This window comes from Delphinapterus leucas, chromosome 10, assembly GCF_059928025.1.
Source record: "Delphinapterus leucas isolate spDelLeu-1000000601 "Yukka" chromosome 10, BTC_Dleu_Yukka2, whole genome shotgun sequence".
In the NCBI taxonomy this organism is placed as follows: domain Eukaryota; kingdom Metazoa; phylum Chordata; class Mammalia; order Artiodactyla; family Monodontidae; genus Delphinapterus; species Delphinapterus leucas.
The window spans coordinates 72,510,260-72,533,943 of record NC_143138.1 but is presented as its reverse complement, the minus strand read 5'-3'; the positions used below and the strand labels follow the sequence as shown (position 1 = coordinate 72,533,943).

General features: G+C 38.3%; 2 protein-coding genes across 23 annotated transcripts in view; one reads left to right on the top strand and one right to left on the bottom strand.

Annotated features, from left to right (window-relative positions):
• The window catches only part of TASOR (transcription activation suppressor), a 49,519-nt gene extending 42,787 nt beyond the window's left edge, over positions 1-6,732 (top strand). For 7 of the 11 annotated variants that reach the window (XM_089919484.1, XM_089919482.1, XM_030762367.2 and 4 more), the window contains 6 exons: positions 1,712-1,834; positions 2,604-2,763; positions 3,239-3,347; positions 4,684-4,862; positions 5,044-5,208; positions 6,006-6,732. In XM_089919484.1, coding sequence (XP_089775610.1) covers positions 1,712-1,834; positions 2,604-2,763; positions 3,239-3,347; positions 4,684-4,862; positions 5,044-5,208; positions 6,006-6,532 — 1,263 coding nt within the window. In that variant the 3' untranslated portion in view covers positions 6,533-6,732. Of the gene's footprint in view, positions 1-1,711; positions 1,835-2,603; positions 2,764-3,238; positions 3,348-4,683; positions 4,863-5,043; positions 5,209-5,728 lie in introns of all 11 variants that reach the window. The other 4 variants (XM_022572827.3, XM_022572825.3, XM_022572823.3 and 1 more) reach the window with 2 other exon arrangements.
• Positions 6,733-7,874: 1,142 nt separating this feature from the next.
• Positions 7,875-23,684, bottom strand: part of CCDC66 (coiled-coil domain containing 66) — a 52,499-nt gene continuing 36,689 nt past the window's right edge. For all 12 annotated transcript variants that reach the window (XM_022572829.3, XM_022572831.3, XM_022572830.3 and 9 more), the window contains 5 exons: positions 11,597-12,087; positions 10,970-11,010; positions 9,922-10,163; positions 9,567-9,682; positions 7,875-8,115 (listed from right to left, as the gene is read on the bottom strand). In XM_022572829.3, the coding sequence (XP_022428537.1) occupies positions 8,029-8,115; positions 9,567-9,682; positions 9,922-10,163; positions 10,970-11,010; positions 11,597-12,087 (977 nt within the window). In that variant the 3' untranslated portion in view covers positions 7,875-8,028. The remainder of the gene's footprint in view (positions 8,116-9,566; positions 9,683-9,921; positions 10,164-10,969; positions 11,011-11,596; positions 12,088-23,684) is intronic.

Genomic DNA, 23,684 nt, shown 5'->3' with positions numbered 1-23,684 from the left:
GGCCCAGAAACTCCATGCTTTGACATGTCCTCAGCCTTTTGTCAGTTTGAGGATCTCTTTGACGTCAGCATGTTTCATGTGATGTGTTGATGAGAATGTGAAGAGCATGGAAATGGGGGCAACAGAGTGCTCAGTGTGCTGCCTTTACCAATTCCCTGTAGTTTCTTGGGAAGATGAAACCAGACTTACCAGGAATTTCTTGGTTGCATTTTTGCCCTGTATGATTGAACATTGAGCTTCTCAACATTCTTCCACCCCCAGCAACATGTTTCCAGCTCTTTGGGGCATAGCTACATGGTGGTGTAGGGCTAGATGAGAGAGTGGGTTGGGCACAGTTCCCAGTGTGCTCACCATTACTCCATCTCCTCCCACTGCATTTTAAAAATTGATTGTAACACACTTGTGGGAAATGTGTTTACTTACTAATGGTGCTTTTAATCCATTCTGGCTTAGAATAAATCATATTTCTGCTATTTATTTTATGTAGAAGAAGAAAAGGATGCTGTGTGTTTTATAAATATGATAGGAAATCAGATCAGAACTTTTAATTCTTTTAATCAATATCCATTGGAAATTTTCTAGCAGAAATGTTACAGTATAGTACAGGACTTTATGAATTAAAATTTTAAACTTCCTAAATATTTCTGGAGTCAAATTGACTTGTTACTTTATGAGTTAAAGTGTCTTATTTAACACAAACTTGCATTTAAAATTTCTTAATGTAAAAAGACCAAAAATTACAAGCAGGCCTATCAGACAATAATTTACTTTTTCATAACTTGATTGTAAACTGCTCTGAGATTTGCCCAGAGGCTTTAGAAGTTAGAGCAAAATCAAACACTGTAGAAGATGCTTCTTTAGGGCTACATAGAAGCATCCTCTTTGGGTGTGACACTTGTAGACAGCTCTTGAAAGACTGATTGTGAGGCAACCTTGGTTTAGATTTATGGTTATCTAACCAGCGTGCCAACCTTGAGAAAATTAATCTGCTCCTGTATCTCTGAAATGAGGAATGTGACCTTCAGAATCCTGCAGTTTGCTTCAGAGTTCAGGATTCCCCCAGCAAGCAAAGAGAATTCTGCTGGGACTGGCTCTCTTGTGTCCTTTGAAAGGTAGTACCGTGTCAGCAGCATGGAAGGATGTGTTAGATGGGAGAGTGTTTTGTTTAAAGATGTAAACTTGACAGGCATGGCTAATTAATATGTAAGTAACGTTGTACATACTGAAGCTCTGTATGAATGATCCTGGGGCTGTTGTGAGTTAAAGGAACTACAGTAGTCATAAAAGTGCTTTTTAACTCTGAAGGAGTATACCGGTAACACTGCTGCAGAGAATCAAGGGCCTGCTTCAAAAGGAAAGGAAAATGGGAGTGAGAGAGTGGTTAACGACTGAGCTCTGGATTGCCCAGAATAAGTAATAAGAGTTAAGAACCTGGGCTAATCCATTGTTTTTCTGGTTCTGTTACCCCAAGCTAGCATTTACTTGGCTTTGACTGCATAGCGTCGTAACATTGTGATTGTGACCAGTTAAGGTCTGAGCTTCAGAGTCTTCTCTAAGAGTGGACTTGATCTCTGAGGTCCCTAGTGTAAGGGCATCATTATTAGTGGTCTAGTAGTAGTTAAACTTAACTACTTTATCTTGCATTTCTCGTGTTAAATGGATGTTTGCAAAAAAGCTTTTAAATGTTGATTTAGTTTTTTTTCTTTAACAGGAATATCTTATTAAATTAGGCAATACAGAGTGTCATCCAGAACAGTTTTTGGAAAGAAGATCAAAATTAGATAAACTATTGATTATTATTCAAAATGAAGACATTGCAGGTTTCATTCACAAGGTAGACTATTAAGCTGAATTCTTTGCTTATTTTGGTTGTAAAAAATCCCTACTATCTTTGAGACTAAAGCTGTTTGTTTTTAAAATATCCTCATAAGCTTTAAAGGAGATAAAACTTTGAGGTTGGGAGGTTTAGGACTTGAGACCTAAACTACCCTCTGTGAATCAGCTCATGAGATTCATATTTATACCTCTACAAAATTTTAAATTGTGGCATATCCCAGATCTTAACCTATCGCTTAAATGGTCAAGACTAAGAATACTGACTCCTTGAATGCCATTGGGTCTGCTGACTCTCTTTATATTGTTATCACCTTTATTTGTATGTGCTAGGTAAAACCTGTTTGTACCCCCTGTTTGCTGAAGCAGTCCCCCTTTCCCTTGGGTTTGGAGGTACCCCGTCTAGTCTTAGGAGACTGTCTCAAGTCCTACTGCTCTTTGAAGTCTTTCCTGACTGTTTCAGTCCGTAGGCTGTTGCCTCATTTGAATTCGGACTGTACTCACAGGGCCAGGCAAGTTAGCATTTGTTATTCTGTGTTTCCAGGTCTCTTGTTAAGTGCCTCTTCCTTAGAGAGTTCTGTTCAAGGTAGATGCCCAGTACATAAATGTTGGTTTGTATATTTAGAAATAATGTTGGAAATATTGTTTTTGTGCTTGACTTTGCAGAGACAACACACTAATATAGGTGAGCCATAGTACATCTAATGTAGGTTACTTCACACTTGAGTCTGTCTGTCCTTATTTCTATTTTTATTTTGGTATTTAAATAGGTACCTGGCTTGGTGACTTTAAAGAAGCTTCCTTGTGTTAGTTTTGCTGGTGTTGATAGTTTGGATGATGTTAAAAATCATACATACAATGAGTTATTTGTATCTGGAGGTTTTATCGTTTCTGATGAATCCATTCTAAATCCAGAAGTAATCACAATTGGTAAGATTTATTTATTCTTTTAAGCATGTAACATGTCTTTTCTAGGTTTTTCTCATTAGTGACTCACTCATACTTTAATGCATTGTCCATTCTGCCAGTCACAGATAACTAGTACATTTCCATCATTTTTTGAGCTTTTATTACCTCAGATTTCTTTCCCATTCTTTTACTCTTTACGAATAATTTCCTCTTAAGTCTGGTATAAAGCAGGGCTCTCTGTACCTACTTCCCTTGGATTACTTTTGGTTTGTTATTGTTATCAACATGTTGTTTTTTTGTGTGTAGATGTTATGTTCTTAGATCTCAAAGAGGATGTATAGATCTGTCTCCCTTAGAGGGGAAAAAAGAGAAAGAAAATACTACATAGGAAAGTAGGTGTTCCTACATGATATCAACAAACACTTCTTCCTTAATTCAGTTGTGGAGTGGGTGACTTGTTTATTGAATTTAAAATGAACTTCATTATCTCTAACAGAGAACCTTAAAAATTTTTTGACATTCCTCGAAGAACTTAGTACTCCAGAAGGAAAATGGCAATGGAAAGTCCACTGTAAATTTCAGAAAAAACTAAAGGAACTGGGCAGGTAAGGTTTGAAAAATAACTATATATTGGTTGTTGATTTTAACATTGTGTTCACAGAATTTTGCTATTTTTTATATGTTTGTAAATTATAGATGCTGCTCAGTTTTCACAGATGTCTTTTGCCAGCCGTAAGGGAATGTAGATGCTGAATTATTCTAGCCTGTTTGAAAATGATATTCTTGTTTATGTAGAGGTTTGTTGAAGTTCTAGTTATGTATAGAGATAAAATTGGGTTAAACTTTACCATTTGGGTTTAGAATAATAATCAAAACGGGATAATCAGCATTCTTTATTTTTTTATGGAACTGTACATGCCAAGTAGATCAGGCCCTCTCCTAATTGTTAATCTAATAATATTACACATATGAGACAAGGATTAATCTTGACATGATAAAGGGATCTATGATTAAGACATTCATTTATGTAATAAGTGATTTCTAACATGCCCAGAAGTCACTTCTCAAAACATGATTCTTGGAGCACTAGTCCCTTGAGAGGCTCTGCAAATGACTCTTATAATCAGATGAGTTTAGGATACTATATCCTACTACTAGAGTCCATATAATGTACTTATTTACACATTTGAAGATCTGAGAAACTTTGTAGTTAAGGATCCTGTTTTACATTTTGTCAGTCAGCATTTCTGAAACCTAGACCGCAAAACATTTTTTTCTTCTAATACCTATTGATATTCCATCAGACACACTTAGGGAAATTCAGGCTTTAGTAATTTTAAATTATTTAACTTTTTATTTTATTTCATTTTCTAAAAACTTGTTTTATCTTCAAATCATGTGAAGTAAGCATTGGGGAAGTCTTATTTTTATATAACAGATAGCAATACTGAGGCCCGGAGGTATAACTTGTACAAATTAGTACCGTCATCTTCCTGACAATAGCCCGTAATTTCTACCACATGTTGCCTTTACCACATGTTGCCTTGCATCTGGAAGTATAGAAATAGCTCAGAGCCATGTTATTTTTTGAAGGAAAGATTTATATTTTTTTGTCCTTTTACACCCTTCATTACAGTTCTAAATTAGTGAAGCTGAAGAGAAGTGTAATTTATTTAGTAAGTAATAAGTTGAGATTTTTGTCTGAACTGAATAGCTGGCCCTCAGGCTTTGTACCCAGAGAAAGCCCCTGGAGTTACCCGTGGATTGCACAGTTCCTGCTTTCCCTCTACTAAGAAGCACCTGTACATCAGGCAGTGAGCTAAGCAGTGCAGTTGTCATTAGTTGCCTCAATTGAGAAATTATGGCTTTAATTTCAAGTGAAAACGTCCATACTAAATTTTAGAAATGCAGATACAGATACTGAACTACTTAATTTCACAGATTGAATGCTAAAGCACTGAGTCTGTTGACCCTTCTGAATGTCTATCAGAAGAAACATCTGGTTGAAATTTTGTCATACCACAACTGTGATTCACAAACTCGAAATGCTCCAGAATTGGATTGCCTTATCAAACTTCAGGCTCAAAACATACAGCAACGACACATAGTCTTTTTAACAGGTAAAGAGAGTGCTCTTAAGCTTTCTACTGTGAATACAGGAATGTGTATGAAAGGATTTTGTGGGACTGTGTTGGGTGTTTCTGAAAATGTGGAGGAAAGGATTTTGGAGGGCTGGAGGCAGGCATTATCATTTTATATTTGCAAGTGTTTTACACTCAACTTTTTTTTTTTTCAATTTAGAAAAGAGTATCAAGATGCTTTCCAGTTATACCGATAATGGAATAGTGGTTGCGACTGCTGAAGACTTTATGCAAAACTTTAAAAATCTTGTGGGCTATCACAACTCAATCACAGAAGAAAACCTTCCTTTGCTTGGTGCTAATGAGAATCTTGAGTCGCAGTCAGGTAACTTTTCAGTAGTTTTCATTTTCTTTAAGGCAGACAGAAAAAGAATGGTTTTGCTTTGATTTCATATAATGAAATGCTAATTTTGAAACTGCTCTCACCTCAGTGTAAACTCAGCTTCAGGGGAAGTGTTTCAAGGCATTTTACTTAGCATACACAAAATCTGCTCATTTATTATACTATAGTCAGTGTTTGAGTTAATGTAGACTGCATACTATAGAGTAGGCATTTTCTTTTTGAGGGTATGTAAGCTTTATTGGCTTCTGTTGTGAATTAAAGCAGTTTAATTACAAGGTAGTAGAGATATCCATAGCTTTAGTCTTGTGTGAGATGGCCTTTGCTTTGGTTCCAGATTTTATGTAAAATGAAAGATGTACTTTTGTTTTTGAGGAAAAGCAGAGATGTTCGAACATTTGATACAGCTAACCTAACCAGTTTAGTAGTAATCCAGTGAAGCTAGATGTCAGAATTTTTATTTTATATTTGTCTTGTCGAATACTGAATTACCGTATAACTTTAGATGCTGTTTTGACATTAACCCCTTTGGAGCTGGGAGTTGGGATTTCCCAACATTAAACGTGAACACATTTCGCAGAAGCTTTTAGCATCGGATTATCTGGACATTCACACCTAGTGTGAGTGTTGTGACTAAGTGAACTTGTGGCAGAAGACCAAGCTTTAAGGGATTGTGGACTTGCAGACCCTGACGCATTATATTGTGTGAGTAGTGTATAATTTTAAAACTTAAACAAATTGTGTATTTCAATAGAGGAGGACTTTTTGTTTTTTAAATGTAGCTCTTTTAGAAAACGATGAAAAGGACGAAGAGGATATGTCTCTGGATTCAGGGGATGAAATCTCAAAAATAGAAGTATGCAGCAATTTTCATTCAGAAATGTTGGAGAAAGAGACCAAAGGATCACGTGGAACAGATCAAAAAAAGAATATTCAAATTGAGTTGCAATCGTCTCTTGACTTGCAAAAACGTTTATTAGAAGAGAAGACTTATGAAATTGATTCTGAAGAGAGAGCTTCTATTGATATAGTATGCTCTGAAGGAGAGAACAGTAATTCAGCTGAACAGGATTCATATAGCAACTTTCAGGTTTATCACAGTCAATTAAATATGTCCCATCAGTTTAGTCATTTTAATGTTCTCACTCATCAGACATTTTTGGGGACACCATATGCCCTTTCATCAAGCCAGTCTGAAGAAAGTGGAAATTACTTTTTATCTGCTTATACTCAAAACTTGGATAGAGAGAAATCTCCATTAAGTTGGTGGAAAAGTGATACTTCCAGGCCGTTTTCAAAAGAGAAATAATTACAGTAACTTTTTTTTTTTAAGTAGGTTGTTATGGACTTTTTCTGTTTCTTAAAAGTGAATTCACAATTTATATTTCATTCTCTAAACAAAAGGTTTCTTTTCCTTTCGCAAATGTTTTTTTTCCTCTTATTTAAATCATGATGGCCTGTAACAGTTGAAGCATCTGAAAATTGAAATAAATATATATTTTTAACATATTGTACTTGAATTATCTCATATTGGCACTTTTACGTTTTACACTTATGTCATCTGTACTTTGGCTTCAAACTGAAGCCTGTTTTATATGTAAAACTAGATAGTTGCAAAAGGATTAGTGAACAATGGCTTTACTTTTTTTTCCCTCTAATGTCAATGATCCCAGCTACTTTTGCTGAAATGATATATCAACTAATGCAGCATTTGCTACTTTTGCTGAAATTATATATCAACTAATGCATTTATTTTAAGCTTTTTGTATAGTGCTTTTACACAGGTATAAGCCAGTGATGTTAATATTTACACGATTTTGGCTCAATACCTCAAGATTTATTGAACAAAGCCATTTCATTTAGATGATAAAACTATGTACATTTAGGACTTAACACCAGGCAGCATTATTTTTTATTTTTAGACAACCATGTAAAATCACCTGTTGCTAAAATTTTGGTCAACCTTTTATTTGAGAATATTTGATAATTACAATTTTCAGTGCTTGTGTGGTCCTTAAACAAAAACCTATCTATCTTTTGAACTATGAAACTGAATTTGGTTATTAAAGGCATTAAACAATTTGAAATAAACTTTGCTGTAGATTTTTAAATTGTTAGAAAAATGTAAGTATATTTTTCAGGTGGTAAGCACTTAAGTGCTATATATACTAAAGCTAACTTTTTAAATTCACAGATAAAAGTACATGGTGAAGATAAATTTTAAATCCACATGTATTGCTAATAACTGCCTCTCCATTACTAATACAAACTTGTAAATGTTTTTGAAAACTGTAGTTTCTACAATAAAAGAAGTCATTAAAAAAAGGACTTAAAAAAATTTCCACGTAAGCCTAAACTGAATCTGGGCTACTTTAGTAAAAGTAAGTATGTCAGACCTTCCTTTGGCACCTCAAAAGAACTTTGAGTTCTACTCTTTAAAATCTTTTTATAGAGCAAAATATCTAAGTGATATTTTAATAAGCTACATGTAAAAAGTGTGGAAGAACACTGTAAACTCCAGACTGTGTTAAGGTAAGTAAGTAGATCAATACCTCAATACCCACATTGTGATGAGCAGAAAAAAAAAAATTTTTTTTTTTTTTTACTACTTTTTTACAAGTGTCTTGTTTTATTGTTTTTTAAAATATATATATACACACATACTTTACTACATAATGTACAAGTTTTAAATAAGCATTTTAAAAAGAAATCTAGGCTATTTGATAAATACAGTTAAGCAACAACCAATCTCACATTTCATAATTTGGAAGACAAATAAAATGTAAAGGATTTGATTTTCTACATTTAAAACGAAGAACTAAAATTCTCTTCTTGATTTGCAGCTAAAGGCATGAGATTAGTTTCCAACTCTCTTTGCTTCTGGAGAAGGCCCTGAAATCATATTGATGATATGTTAGTACGGTGTGCAGCAGACGGGCAAATTATTCCTATTTTACCTTTCTCTCTTGTTAATACAGAACTATATTTACTTTGAAAACACGTATTACGCTCAGTTACTTGGCCATAGCTTAAACGTTATCTTTGTCATGTTCAACTCAAGAATTTTCAATTTTTACACCAGACTTTCTCACTTGGATACTGTGCAGCTATCACACATTTGTAAGATTATATTTTTAGCCATACAACCAATAGAAATGACCTTTCTTAAAACCATGTCTCCTAACTGTGGGGCTGAACACCACCTCTTTCCTTTTCCCCAAATGCTCTTAAAATGGTCATGAGTCTCCCTAAATGGTCATGAGTCTCCCTTTAACACCCAGTGTTTATCTTGACTGCATTAACCTTAGTGGCTAGTACAAGGCCCTGCTGAAGTAAGATACGGTCACTATATAGGTGAAGGTGTATACATCACATTCCTTTCTCTTAAGCTACAACTTTTGTCTCTACTAAGCTAGAATATACCTTGTCACTTTAAAAAGAGGTTTAAGTAAAATCTTCACTGTGTGAATTACCAAGCTTGAGTTACAAAATTCCATCCACATGTAACCAAAGCTACAGCATTTAAAAAACTAAGGGACACTTTATAATCCTGGGTTAGTGGGGGTGATTTTCTAGTTCTATAAGAAAGAATTGTTTAAGCAACACTTGAATCAACAATTTGAAATGCAGGACGCATTCATAAATGACTGGACATGGAAAAGGGTAATCCTAAAACTACAGTTTATTTTCCCCAAATACACAAAGTATACTGTGAATCAAAGCTAATCGTAAAACCAGTTTTGCAAGTCTTTTTTTTTTTTTTAAGCACAGGGACAGGTGTTTTTTTGTTTTTTAAGGTCAGCCGGTAGAGAACAGTTATAGCCTTAAATATTTGATGTGTTACCTGATTTTATTTTTATCTGAGCAGATAATGAGTCAAAATTGGTCTGGGAGAAAAAGTAGTCTGGTAAGATTATACCTGTAATTTCATTATATTACTCTTTGGGACTTGTGTCAAGTTCTATTCCAAACACAGCCAACACGTTCAAAAAAATGTGAACTGCATTACTAAGAATTAAAGCATAACTGTATTTATTTTCTGCCTTTGGTTTTAGGGCCTTATTGATCATGCTTTGCCATTTCAAATGTATGCCTTTTTTCATTCAATAAAGTTGTCTTAATATTCAAAATGTCTCATGATTTCATGCCGGAAAGAAACAGTCTTAGAGATGGCAATGTGAAAGAAATAGAAAGAAAGTTGTGTTTTTTTAAAAAGAATCAGCACCTGTACATTAAACTGACATGTGGTGAAGTCACATAAGTCATGCGATGTTTAGTAAAACTGGTAAAACACAGCCCTCCACCAGAAAATGGTCACATCCAAACTTTGGAAGAGCTCATACCTGTCTCAGTTCTGACAGTCCCTTAAGGATTGCTTGCTGTCGATCCCTGTTTTTCACCAAGTTAGGATTAAGAAGTGGGTCCCTGAGATGGTCAAAAAGCTGTTCTTGGTCACAGTCTGAAGCCAGATAAAAATGACAAAAATTCAAATACATTTATAATATGAATAGCCCTATGCTATAACATTCTATGGATTCATTAATAAATTTATATCCTAGGAAAGCACCAAGTAAAATTTAAGTAATAAATATTCAATAAAAATTTTAACAATTGACTCCAAAAGACAGAAATTTTTTCCACCTCTCGTGGGGCAATTTGGATTTTTAATTGGGGGGGGGTACACTTATATTTACTTACCATGTAGATTTTGGTACTGAGGATCCTGGGTTAAAGGCCTAGACAATGGTGCATCTGGATCAAGGTAATAGATCTCATTGGTTCGGACATAGGGAATAAAATGAAATGGTTCAGAAAACCCAGGTGATAATTCTGTTTGACTATCTCCTGAGATCACATTCTCTCTTTCATAAGTACTGTTTTTTAGTGTCTGAGTTTGCTGCGTTCTGGTTTTCACTGCCGGAACTGGTGGTGATTGAGACCTGTATTTTTCCAAAAAGCACATTAAGGGACTTCTTAAAAAGCATGAATGAAAAACTATTTTATTTTAGATTAAGCATATTCTATTCTTCAGTCACATTTCAATTTATTCTAAATGTACCTATAACACCTTTAGGAACACTATATGTAAGAGGCTTGAGTTCTATGATACCATTTCCTAAAACAGGGCAACAAAATGGGATTAATTTGGGGTTTACTAGTACTTGCTGAGGATATATATATGCTAGAACAGGGAGAAATTTACTAGCTTCTGAGGATCAACGCTACCTGAGTTAATTTAAACCTAATGTTTCTCCTTAGATAATTCACCATAAAATAATATACTTACCGCCTAAACTAAACTTGCTATTAGAGCCATATTCAGAGACAGCTTAAACCAGCCGGTTTGTGCACAAAAGTACAGAATAAAAATTCTAACAATTTAAAATCTCCCACTGGTTAATTTCTCATTATCCCTACCAGTCATTTATTCCCTACCCCCTCAATCCAAGCGGAACGTCTATTCCACTGCTGACATATCTGGAAAATCAAAACTGTTAAAGTCTGAAGATAACAAAATATCACCCACATTCCTGCTTAGGATGCCTGGGTCCAGTCCAATTTGGACCTTCAAATTCTAGGTAAAATGCCAGACAGACACCCTTTCCCTTAAACCTCTATTCACCTGAAGTCACAAACTTTCCTGTTACTGTCTTCACAGACATGCATACATGCTTGATCTCACCTATATTTTGAACAAGTATTTTATATCACACAGAAAGCACTAAGTACGAAATCCATAACATACCTTTCCTTGTTGAAAGAATTAATTATCTGAGGTTCTTCTTCCTAAATGATAGACAGGAGTTAACAGTGTTTCCATACGTCCCCACAAATGTTTTTAGTGGTGGTTGAAATAATCTGAGGATAATATTTGAGTAACACATACTGGATAATAGGATAGGAGAGGCTTGGTACTTCTCCAGAGTCAGAGAAACCAATCCAGTAATTCCTGACCTTGTAAATTATCCTCTGTCTATATGGACTATAAACAAGAGTTGAATGGGTATCTGAATAAAGAATAGCATTAATCTATACAGGGTTTAAGTGTAAACACTTGGCTTTGTGAGCCATGTGGTCTCTGTTGCAACTACTCTAAACTCTTCTTGCAGCATGAAGCCAGCCACAGACGATAGGTTAAAAAAAAATGAGCATGGCTGTATTGCTAAAAACTTTATTTGCAAAAGCAGGCAGCAAGATGGATTTGCCTATTGGCCATAGTTTGTTGACCCCTGCTGTAAACTACAGCAAATTTCTAGAACTCTTATTCACACCCAGAATAGCCCTGTCAAAACAAGCATGTGTGGAACTGTATTCTCATTCTAAAAACTTCAATACATGCTTTAAAATATTTTTCTAGACAGAAGAGCTTTACCTTTTTGACTAGCTGCCACCTGAAACTTGGTTCAGTTTCTTGAGATGAATGAAGAACATCTGGTGAAGTGACTCTATTTTGAGAGAGGTGTCCAGGATTATTTCTTTCTACCAAATGAAGCAGTTCCATCTGCCTTCTCACTCTTTTTTCTTCTCTCAGCTTTTGAAGCTGTTTAGGGTACTTTTCTGATGCTGGACTATACCGTCTCGGTGGTTTGTTTGTATTCCAATCAGGCCTTTTAGGACACTTCTTCGTATGTTTTGTTTGCTTCTCTGTTCTTGTGAACTGATTACACTGGTCATTATAACTGTTTTCTTTTTCTAAGTTGGCTCCGTTATCATGACTTACTCGTTCTTGCTGGTTCTTCCTAGTGTTAAACTGTTCATTAAATTCTGCAGGAATCTCAGGAGATGAACAGTTTATAATTTCCCTCTCTATTACCGATCCACAGCATGATTCTATATTGGTAAATATTCCAGCATTTAAGTCATCTAAAAGAAAGTTTCAGATGATTAATTTTTTAAAAATTGTGGTAAAACATACATAATGCAAAATTTACCATTTTAACCATTTTTTCAAAGGCATTAAAACTGCCCTCTAAAACTCTGGTTTGAAAATTGAAAAAAAAAATTCTATACCCACTAAACTCCCCATCCCCTGCTTCCTGCCAGCTCATAGCAACCACCATACTACTTTGTCTCTATGACTGTCTCTTTTTGTGACTTCTGTTAGCATAATGTCCTCAAAGTTCATCCAAGTTGTAGCATGTGTCAGAATATCCTCCTTTTTAAGCCTGAATACACACACACACCATAAAACATTCCACTGTATGTATATACCACATTTTTGTTTATCCATTCATCTGTCAAGGGACACTTGGGTTGCCTCCACCTTTGGGCTATTCTTCAAGACCTTACTTTTTTCAGTTCTGACTACACCCAGAAGTGGAATCGCCAGACCATATAGTAATTATAAATTTTCTGAGGAAATGCCATTCTGTTTCCTTTAGCAGCTGCACCATTTTACATTCCCACCAACAATGCACAAGGGTTCCAATTTCCCTAAATCTTCCATTAAACCAGATTTAAGTGTACAATTCAGTGGCACCAAGCACACTCATGATGCCACACAATTACAGACCCCCATCATCACCTCAAGCAGAAACCCTGCACCCACTAAGCAGTAACTCCCCATTCCACCCTCCTTCCCAACCCTCAGCAACTTCCACTCTACTTTCCACTTCTGAATTTGTCCACCCAACTCTAAATTCCTTACACCAGTGGAACTATACAATATTTTTGTCTCCCTGCACAACTGCCCCCCCGCCCCTCACGTCCAGCTTATTTCACTCAGCGTAATGCCTTCACGGATTATTCAAGCTACAGCACATATCAGAACTTCAGATGATTCGCTCTTTATTTTTTTATTTTATTTTTGGCTGCGCTGGGTCTTCGTTGCTGCACATGGGCTTTCTCTAGTGGCGAGCGGGAGCTACTCTTCGTTGCGGTATGTCGGCTTCTTACCGTGGTGCACGGGGGAGCACGGGGTCTAGGTGCGCCGGCTTCAGTAGTTGTGGCACACGGGCTCAGCAGTCGTGGCTCGTGGGCTCCAGAGCACAGGCTCAGTAGTTGCAGCACATGGGCCCAGCTGCTCTGCGGCATGTGGGATCTTCCCGGAGCAGGGATCGAATCCGTGTCCCCCGCACTAGCAGGGCGGATTCTTAACCACTGTGCCAACAGGGAAGTCCTCATCTAACTTTTTAAATGTATCTCATATACCATCATGCTATGCCTCCAGGCCATCCCTGAATCACATATAACCTTTTACTTTTTTCCATTTTGAAAACAGGAAAAGTTCACCATTCAAACATCTAAAATCTCCTTAAAATTTACATAATGTTCATGATTATATATGTGTTCAGCTATCACAACAGTTGAGCAACAAAATTACTTTGTTGCTCAAAAGGCTTTTTTTCACATATGATTAAAATTTTAAATTCAAAATTAGCTAAAAAAAAGTCCAATTATTGCTGTAAGTGTGTTATTCCAGACTAGAGCTGGCCAGGACTAATCCTAGTAAGGCTGCCCAGCCTACATCATTTTCATACTGGATATCCTTTTTTGCCACTCTAGACCCACTTTGCACCTTTCTCTCCCCTGCTCTCTGCCCTAGCAGGCTGACTGGTAAGAACCTTATCAATGGGTTCCTGGGTCCTCTGGTTTCTGTTTCTGTCAGGAGTGTTCATATGCAGATTATAGGAAGGGAAAAGAGTGAATTCAGGATACTTATCCCACTGGCTCATTCCCTGTAAGCTGACCTCAGGCTGACTCTATCCCTTTACCAAAGGTTCCCCTCAAAGTTACCTCTATACAACGCTTGTCTTCTAGGTTCTGGTAACAAGTCAGTTGCTACTAGCACCAGAGTCAAAGCACTACTGCTGTTTCCCCTCACATCCACTCCTTTGAAAATAGTCTCTTTTTAAATAAGCCATCTTTAATTCTTCTACTTTGGGACCCTGACTGATTAAATTGCCTTAGAGTCACCCAGTGATAATATACATAATTTCATGGTCTTAAAGACCTAGCTTGACTTTTTTTTTTTTAGTTTGACTTCCTCTTAAGTGATGTGTAGGATTTATATAATTTTGTTGTTTATCTGGACATAGAGAAGGGAGAAACCACATTCTTCAAGCTTACGAGGAAACTATAAAAAAAGTTTTTTTTTTTAATAAACTAAACAGGTTGCTTTACCCAATTCCCTTTTCAAATTCCCTTCTACCTTCTGTCATATTATGTAATCTGGTGGTGTACTGAAGATCTAAAATTAACTGGCAGAAAGAGTGGTATGTTAGAGGATGGATTTCCATTAAGACATTCTGGGCTTGGGGCTCAGCACTAGCCAACTCCAGAGTAGCTTTTTGATATTTCTAGAGGAACATTAATATTATCTCCTAACTTATGGCCAGCCAAATTGGTTTTTGTCTCTTTTTAAGTTACCAAGGGATCCCCAAGACCACAAATAACTGACAGGAGGGTCCATTGGTAATTAGTTTAAAAACTGAAGGTCTGGTTCAAGGTGGTGACCTAGGAAGATCCTGAACTCGCCTCCTATACAGACACACTTGAACCTATAGTTACATATGGAACAATTTCCTCTGAAAAAAACCTAAACAACTGGCTGGGCGACTCCTACACATTACCCAAGTCTGGCACACCATCAGAGCAGGTGGGAGAGGCTGAGACACAGTCAAGCCATAAACCCCACCCCTGTGCTGCAACCCACAATTGGGAGGGAACTCAAAAACCCAGCGCTTTTCCCCAAGGAGATAAGGGTTTGAACCCCACATTGGGTACCCCACTTTTAAGATCTGCACAGAACAGATAATCCCCCAAAACATACAGCACTGAAAACCAGTGCGGCTCATGTCCACAAGACCCACAAAGCTATAGCGAACGGGAGAAACAGCTCTTAAAGGGCTCCCTTACCTCAGGGCCCAGTGCGGAGGCAGCTGACTACACCCAAATGTGAAAGAGGCTCGTTCAAAAATACGCTGAAGCGCTGGCCCGAGAGGTAGGGATGTAACTTAACACATCTAGGGGCTTGCTGGAATACTCTTGGGATGGGGGTGGGGATGAGGATGGTGGGCACCACCTGTTTTTTTTTTTTTAAAAGAACCACTAGGCCTTTTATTCCCACCTTGCCGTCTCTGCCCCGGCTGTTACACTGCCCCCTGCCCAACTTCAACATGTACAGCAAACCCTCAGCAAACATCATTCTCAATGGTGAAAAACTGAAGGCGTTTCCTCTAAGATCAGGAATAAGACAAAGATGTCAACTCTAGCCACTTTATTCAACATAGTTTTGGAAGTCCGAGCCACAGCAATCGGTAAGAAAAATAAATAAAAGGAATACAAATTGGAAAAGAAGTAAAACTGTCACTGTTCACAGAAGACATGATACTATACATAGAAAATACTAAAGATGCCACCGGTAGACTACTAGAGCTAATCAATGAATCTGGTAAAGCTGAAGGATACAAAATTAATACACAGAAATCTCTTGCATTCCTATACACTAACAATGAAAGAGCAGAAAGAGAAATTAAGGAAAGAATCCCATTTACCATTGCAACAAAAAGAATAAAACACCTAGGAATAAACCTACCTAGAGACAAAAGACCTGTATGCAGAAAACCATAAGACACTGTTGAAAGAAATTGAAGATGATACCAACAAATGGAGAGATATACCATGTTCTTGGATTGGAAGAATCAATATTGTGAAAATGATTATACTACCCAAAGCAATCTACAGATTCAGTGCAATCCCTATCAAATTACCAATGGCATTTTTCACAGAATTAGAACAAAAAATTTAACAATTCGTATGGAAACACAAAAGACCCCACACAGCCAAAGCAATCTGCAAAAAGAAAAATGGAGCTAGAAGAATCACGCTTCCCAACTTCAGACTATACTACAAAGCTACAGTAATCAAGACAGTATGGTACTGGCACAAAAACAGAAATATAGATCAATGGTACAGGATAGAAAGCCCAGAGATAAACCCACACACCTATGGTCACCTAATCTATGACAAAGGAGGCAAGGATATACAATGGAGAAAAGACAGTCTCCTTAATAAGTGGTGCTGGGAAAACTGGACAGCTACATGTAAAAGAATGAAATTAGAACATTCTCTAACACCATACACAAAAATGAACTCAAAATGGATTAAAGACCTAAATGTAAGACTGGACACTATAAAATTCTTAGTGGAAAACATAGGCAGAACACTTTTTTTTTTTTTTTTTTGTGGTACACAGGCCTCTCACTGTTGTGGCCTCTCCCGTTATGGGGCACAGGCTCCGGACGCACAGGCTCCCCGGCCATGGCTCATGGGCCTAGCTGCTCCGTGGCACGTGGGATCCTCCCAGTCTGGGGCACGAACCGGTGTCCCCTGCCTCAGCAGGCGGACTCTCAACCACTGCGCCACCAGGGAAGCCCCAGGACACTCTTTGACATAAATCACAGCAAGACCTTTTTTGACCCACCTCCTAGAGTAATGAAAATAAAAACAAAAATAAACAAATGGGACCTAATTAAACTTAAAAGCTTTTGCACAGCAAAGGAAACTATAAACAAAACGAAAAGACAACCCTCAGAATGGGAGAAAATATTTGCAAACGAAGCAACTGACAGAAGATTAATGTCCAAAATATACAAACAGCTCATGCAGCTCAATATCAAAAAAACAAACAGACCAATCCAAAAATGGGTGGAAGACCTAAATTGACATTTTTCTCCAAAGACATACAGATGGCCAAGAGGCATATGAGAAGATGCTCAACATCACTAATCATTAGAGAAATGCAAATCAAAACTACGAAGAGGTGTCACCTCACACCAGTCAGAATGGCCATCATCAAAAAATCTTCAAATAATAAATGCTGGAGAGGGTGTGGAGAAAAGGGAACCAACCTTTTTACACTGTTGTTGGGAATGTAAATTGATACAGCCACTGTGGAGAACAGTATGGAGGTTCCTTAAAAAACTAAAAATAGAATTACCATATGACCCAGCAATCCCACTACTGGGCATATACCCTGAGAAAACTGTAATTCAAAAAGACACATGGGACTTCCCTGGTGGCACAGTGGTTAAGAACCCTCCTGCCAATGCAGGGGACACGGGTTCAAGCCCTGGTCTGGGAAGATCCCACATGCTGTGAAGCAACTAAGCCCGTGTGCCACAACTACTGAGCCTGTGCTCTAGAGCCCGCGAGCCACAACTACTGAAGCCCGCATGCCTAGAGCCCATGCTCTGCAACAAGAAAAGCCACTGCAATGAGAAGCCCGTACACCACAATGAAGAGTAGCTCCCACTCGCTGCAACTAGAGAAAGCCCATGCACAGCAACAAAGACCCAACACAGCCAAAAATAAATAAATAAATGTTTAAAAACAAAATAAAGAGACACATGTACCCCAATGTTCACTGCAGCACTATTTAAAATAGCCAGGTCATGGAAACAACCTAAATGTCCACTGACAGATGAATCGATAAAGAAGATGTGGTACATATATACAATGGAATATTACTCAGCCATAAAAGGAGCAAAACTGGGTCATTTGTAGAGATGTAGATGGACCTAGAGTCTGTCATACAGAATGTGAAGTCAGAAAAACAAATATCGTATATTAACGCATATATGTGGAATCTAGAAAAATAGTACCGATGAACCTATTTCCAGAGAATGAATAGAGACATAGATGTAGAGAATGGATGTGTGGACACAGGTGGGATGAATTGGGAGATTAGGTTTGACATAAATACAGTACCATGTGTAAAACACATAGCTAGTTGGAACCTGCAGTATAGCACAGGGAGCCTCAGCTTGGTGCTCTGTGATGACCTAAATGGGCCAGATGCAGGGGCAGGGGAGGGAGGTCCAAGAGGAGGGGATATATGTATACATATAACTGATTCACTTTGATGTACAACAAAGTGTACAATATTCACTTCGTTGTATATTGTAAAGCAATTATACTCCAATAAAATAAATAAAGTGACAGCTCATAAATTGGCTTTTATACAGTTTTGGACTATTCCAAGGATTACAAAAGCTTGAACTCAAGACAGGCTCTTCTCACTGAAACGAAGCAGTGGGATGAACTCACCTTGCAGTGCTAGTTTAAAAATTTAAGTCAAGTTGCTCCAAAGTTTTAAAGTCAGCAGGTGAAAAATACCTTAGATAAGTTTGAAATAAGGAATACCTTACATTGTACTGTAAGTGTTTATTATGTAAGAATAAATAAAAATGAGGTGGGAGAAGTACAGGTAGATGCATGCTAAGAACTACTGCCATTTTGAATACTAGCCAAAACTATTTTCCTTACAGATGTTTCTGTAAGAATTTTCTCTAAGCACTCTAATTTTAAGAAGTACTTTAATAAATGTTCTGTTTATACTCAAAAAAATATAAATAAAATTTTAAAAATTAAAAAACACTAAGCCTTTTATTCCCACCTTGCTGCCCCTGCCCCGCTGTTACACTCCCCACCCCCAGCTTCAAACGGGCGGCGGGGGGGGGGGTACCATCTTCACAGCCACCCTCTGCCTTGCTATAGCTGGTACACGCCATCTTCACCCGCTCCCTTTACCCCATTTCAGAGTGCCAGTATCTCCTGAAGGGGAACTTTTACACGCATCTGGAGCCCTGGTTTTTACAGCTGTTGCCCAGTGGATGCCCCCTGATGGCCTGGCTCTGGAGGCAGGGGTTGGGGGGGGGGGGCAGAGGTGGGTCTCATTCCTGGTTCCCATGAAACTGTAACAATCAGAGAAACAGTTCTTGGCAGATTATCACCCCCAGGGCACTGCATGGACAGCAGGCTGAAACAAACCCCAGTCTTTCTGAGAAAGATTCCTATTTGCTTCTCCATAAGGTTTGGCCTTAAGGGTAGGCTTCTAGTTTGGTACACATCTAGGGGCCTACGGACAAGCTCTCAGGGAATGGAGACCATTAGATGCAATCTTCGCATTATTTCTCCGCCTTAATCCAGCTTTCCAGTATTTCCCAAAAAGCTTATACCCTTGCAAGGTGCCCCAATTTTTGCAGCTGCCACCAGCGGACACTTCTACATCACCTGGTTCTAGTGGCCAAGCGCTTATGCTTGCAGGTCCCACAGGACTGTAACCAACGGAGAAAGAGTTCTTAAACAGCTACTACTGCCAGGGCACAGCAAGAGAAAACAGATGCAGGAGTTCAGTCTCTCTGTGAAAGAAGCCTATTAGCTTATCATAGCTACAGCCTGAGGGGCAGGCTCCTAATTAAACACATATCTAAGGGCTGACTGTAACCCTTTCCAGACACCTTAGAGGTCAAGCACCATCTTCATACTCTCAGCTATGCTCTAGTCATCCATTATCTCTTGGAGGGGAGCACTTACCTGCCTATGGTGCCACAGGTTTTACGTCTTGTGCCCTGGTTTCTGCAGCTGCTGCCTGGGGTATGTCTCTTGATTGCCTGGCTCTGGTGACCAGAGGGGCTTGTGTTCCAGAGTCTCAAGGGACTATAACAATTGAAAATTATTGGCATGTTACCACCCCTAGGGCACTACACAAACAGGAAACTGAAACACATACACCCTATCTTTTCATGAAAAAGGTCTATCTGCTTATCCTGGAGCTTTGGCCTGAGGGGCAGGCTTCAGGTTTGGCATACATCTAGAGGCTTACTGAGGTGCTCTTAGGGATGTAGGCTGCTGGACGCCATCTTTGCACTTATCCTCTGCTTCACTACAGCTTGCTGATGTCTCCCAGAAAAGAGCTTATACACAAGAGCTTATACGATTGTCTGGAGCCCCAGTTTTTGCTACTGCCATCCAGGAGACGCCTCCAGAATGCCTAGCTCTGATGGCCAGTGGAGCTTATGCTTGCAGTCCCACAGGACTGTATATACTTGTATACTTTAAAAGACTGCCTGGGGCTTCCCTGGTGGCGCAGTGGTTGAGAGTCTGCCTGCTGATGCAGGGGACACAGGTTCGTGCCCTGGTCTGGGAAGATCCCACATGCCGCGGAGCAGCTGGGCCCGTGAGGCATGGCCACTGAACCTGTGCATCCGGAGCCTGTGCTCCACAATGGGAGAGGCCACAACAGTGAGAGGCCCACGTACCGCAAAAAACCCAAAACAAAAAGAAACAAAAAAAGACTGCCTGCAAGTCTGGCTTCCAGTCAGCGTGAATCTAGGCGCTTAGATTTGGGACACTGACAAATCCTGGCACCTCCTCAACCACTGGGAGCTATTAAAAATAGAATATCCTGCACGGACAATCACAAAGGCTTGAGATACAACCAAAAGCTAGGGTAAGATTGAATGATAACGTTCATTTCCTACACAAGGCCACTCCTTCAAGACTGGAAGAGGTGGCTGTTCATTTAATGCAAAGAAACCAACAAAGAGAGTCAAGAAAAATGAAGAAACAAAGGAAGAACATGTTCCAAATGAAAGAATAAAGAACCTTAATGAAAAAGTGATATGTAATCTACCTGATAAAGAGTTCAAAGTAAGTAATGATCCTAAAGATGCTCACCAAATTCAAGAAAGCAATGGATAAACACAGTGAGAACTTCAGAAGAGATAAAATATAAATAGTACCAAATAGAAGCCACAGAGCTGAAGAATACAATAACTAAACTGAAAAATAGAGGGGTCCAACATCAGACTAATAGAAGCAGAAGAAAAGTTCATGAACCTGATGACAAGGCAGCAGAATTCATCTAATCAGAGTGGCAAAGAGAAAAAGAATTATAAAAGTGAAGACAGCTTAAGGGATTTATGAGACATCACTGTGAACTAAAATTTGCATTACAGGGGGCCCAGAAGGAGACAAAAGGGACAGAAAACTTATCTGAAGAAATAATGGCTTAAGACTTCCCTCACCTTGGGGAAGAAAGCTCTGTGGAAACCCAGAGAACACTAAACAAGATGAACCCAATGGACCCACACACCAAGGCACAGTATAATGAAAATGTCAAAAAAGTTAAAGACAAGGAAAGACACTTAAGAGCTGCAAGAGAAAAACAACTTGTTATGTACAAAGGAACCCTCATAAGACTATGAGATTTTTCAGCAGAAACTCTGCAAGCCAGACGCAGTGGCATAAAATATTCAAAGTGTTTAAAGAAAAAAACTTCCATTAAGAATATTCTATCCGGGCTTCCCTGGTGGCGCAGTGGTTGAGAGTCCGCCTGCCGATGCAGGGGACGCAGGTTCGTGCCCCTGTCCGGGAGGATCCCACATGCCGCAGAGTGGCTGGGCCCGTGAGCCATGGCCGCTGAGCCTGTGCATCCGGAGCCTGTGCTCCACAACGGGAGAGGCCACAGCAGTGAGAGGCCCACGTATGGCAAAAAAAAAAAAAAAAGAATACTCTATCCAGCAAAGTTATCATTCAGAATCGAAGGAGAGAGAAAGAGTGTTTTCCCAGATAAGCAAAAGCTAAAGGAGTTCATCACCACCAAACTGGTTTTATAAAGGAACTTCTTTAAGCTGAAAAGAAAGGGTGCTATAATTAGTAACAGAAAAACATATACAAGTATAAATCTCACTGTAAAGGTTAATATTAAAGGCAGTGGATTATTCACTCATAAATCTCATAAATCACTCATAAAGCTAGTATGAAGGTTCAAAGACAAAAGCAGTAAAAGTAAATAGAATAGTTAAGGGACACACAAAGTAAAAGATATAAAATGTGACATCAAAAACATAAAACACGAAGGGGAAGAGTAAAAATGTAGAGCTTTAGATTGCATTCAAACTTAAGTTGTTATAAAGTTGGTATATGTAAGCCTCATGATAACCACAATGCATAAACCTATAGTAGATACACAAACGATAAAGAGAAAGGTATCTAAGCATACTTCTAAAGAAAGTCATCAAAACACCAAGGAAGGGACAAAGAGGAACTACAAAACAACCAGAAAACAATTAACAAAAGTACAATATATACATTTCTATCCTTAATTACTTTAAATGTGAATGGACTCAATTCTCCAATCAAAAGAGAAAGAATGGCTAAATGGATTAAAAAAAAAACCCCACACTTATCTTATATGCTGCCTACAAGAAACTCACATCAGATACAAGGACACACCACAGACTGAAAATGAAGAGAAGGGAAAAGATATTCCATACAATTGAAAACCAAAATAAAGTGGGAATAGCTATATTTATATCAGACAAAACAGACTTTAAAACAAAGTCTGTAACAAGAGACAAAGGAGGGCATTTAAAGAGGTCAATCCACCAGAAAATATAACATTTATAAGTATTTATGGATCCAACATGGGAGCACCGAAACACATAAAGCAAATATTAACAGACATAAAGGGAGAAATAGATGGCAATACAGTAATAGTAGGAGACTTTAATACCCCACTCACATCAATGGATAGATCATCTGGAAAGAAAATCAATAAGCAAATAGCCTTTTATGATACATTAAATCAGAAGGACTTCACAGGTATATACAGAACGTTCTATCCAAAAGCAACAAAATCAATATACCACATTAACAAAGTGAAGGATAAAGATCATATAATCATCTCAACAGATGCAGAAAAAGCATTTGCCAAAATTCAACAATGGTTTATGATAAAAACTCTCAACAAAGTGGGTACAGAGGGAAAGTATTTCAACCTAATAAAGGCCATATATGTCAAACCCACAGCTAAAATCATGCTTGATGATGAAAAGCTGAAAACTTATTCAAAGACCAGGAAGAAGACAAGGATGCCCACTCTCACTGGTTTTATTCAACATAGTAGTGGAAGTCCTAGCGAGAGCAATTAGGGAGGAAAATGAAAGAAAAGGCATCCAAGGCTTCCCTGGTGGCGCAGTGGTTGAGAATCTGCCTGCTAATGCAGGGGACACAGTTCGAACCCTGGTCTGGGAGGATCCCACATGCCGCGGAGCAACTAGGCCCGTGAGCCGCAACTACTGAGCCTGCGCGTCTGGAGCCTGTGCTCCGCAACAAGAGAGGCCGCGATAGTGAGAGGCCCACACACCGCGATGAAGAGTGGCCCCCGCTTGCCACAACTAGAGAAAGCCCTTGCACAGAAACGAAGACCCAACACAGCAAAACTAAATAAATTAATTAATAAAAACTCCTACCCCCAACATCTTAAAAAAAAAAAAGAAAAGGCATCCAAATTTGTAAGGGAAAAGTAAAACTGTCACTATTTGCAGGTGACATATCGTATACAGAGAACTCTAAAGCCTCCACCAAAAAAAACCCTATTAGAAATAACAAATGAATTCAGTAAACTTGCAGGATACAAAATCAACATACAAAAATCTCCTGCATTCCTATACGCTAATAATGAACTGTCAGAATGAGAAATTAAGAACACAATCCCATTTCCAACTGCAACAGTCCCAATTACAAGTACATAAAAAAGAATAAAATATCTAGGAATAAATTTAACCATGGAGGTGAAAGACCTGTACACTGAAAACTATAAGACATTAATGAAAGAAACTGAAGACAACTCAAATAAATAGAAACATATTCCAAGCTCATGGACTAGAATT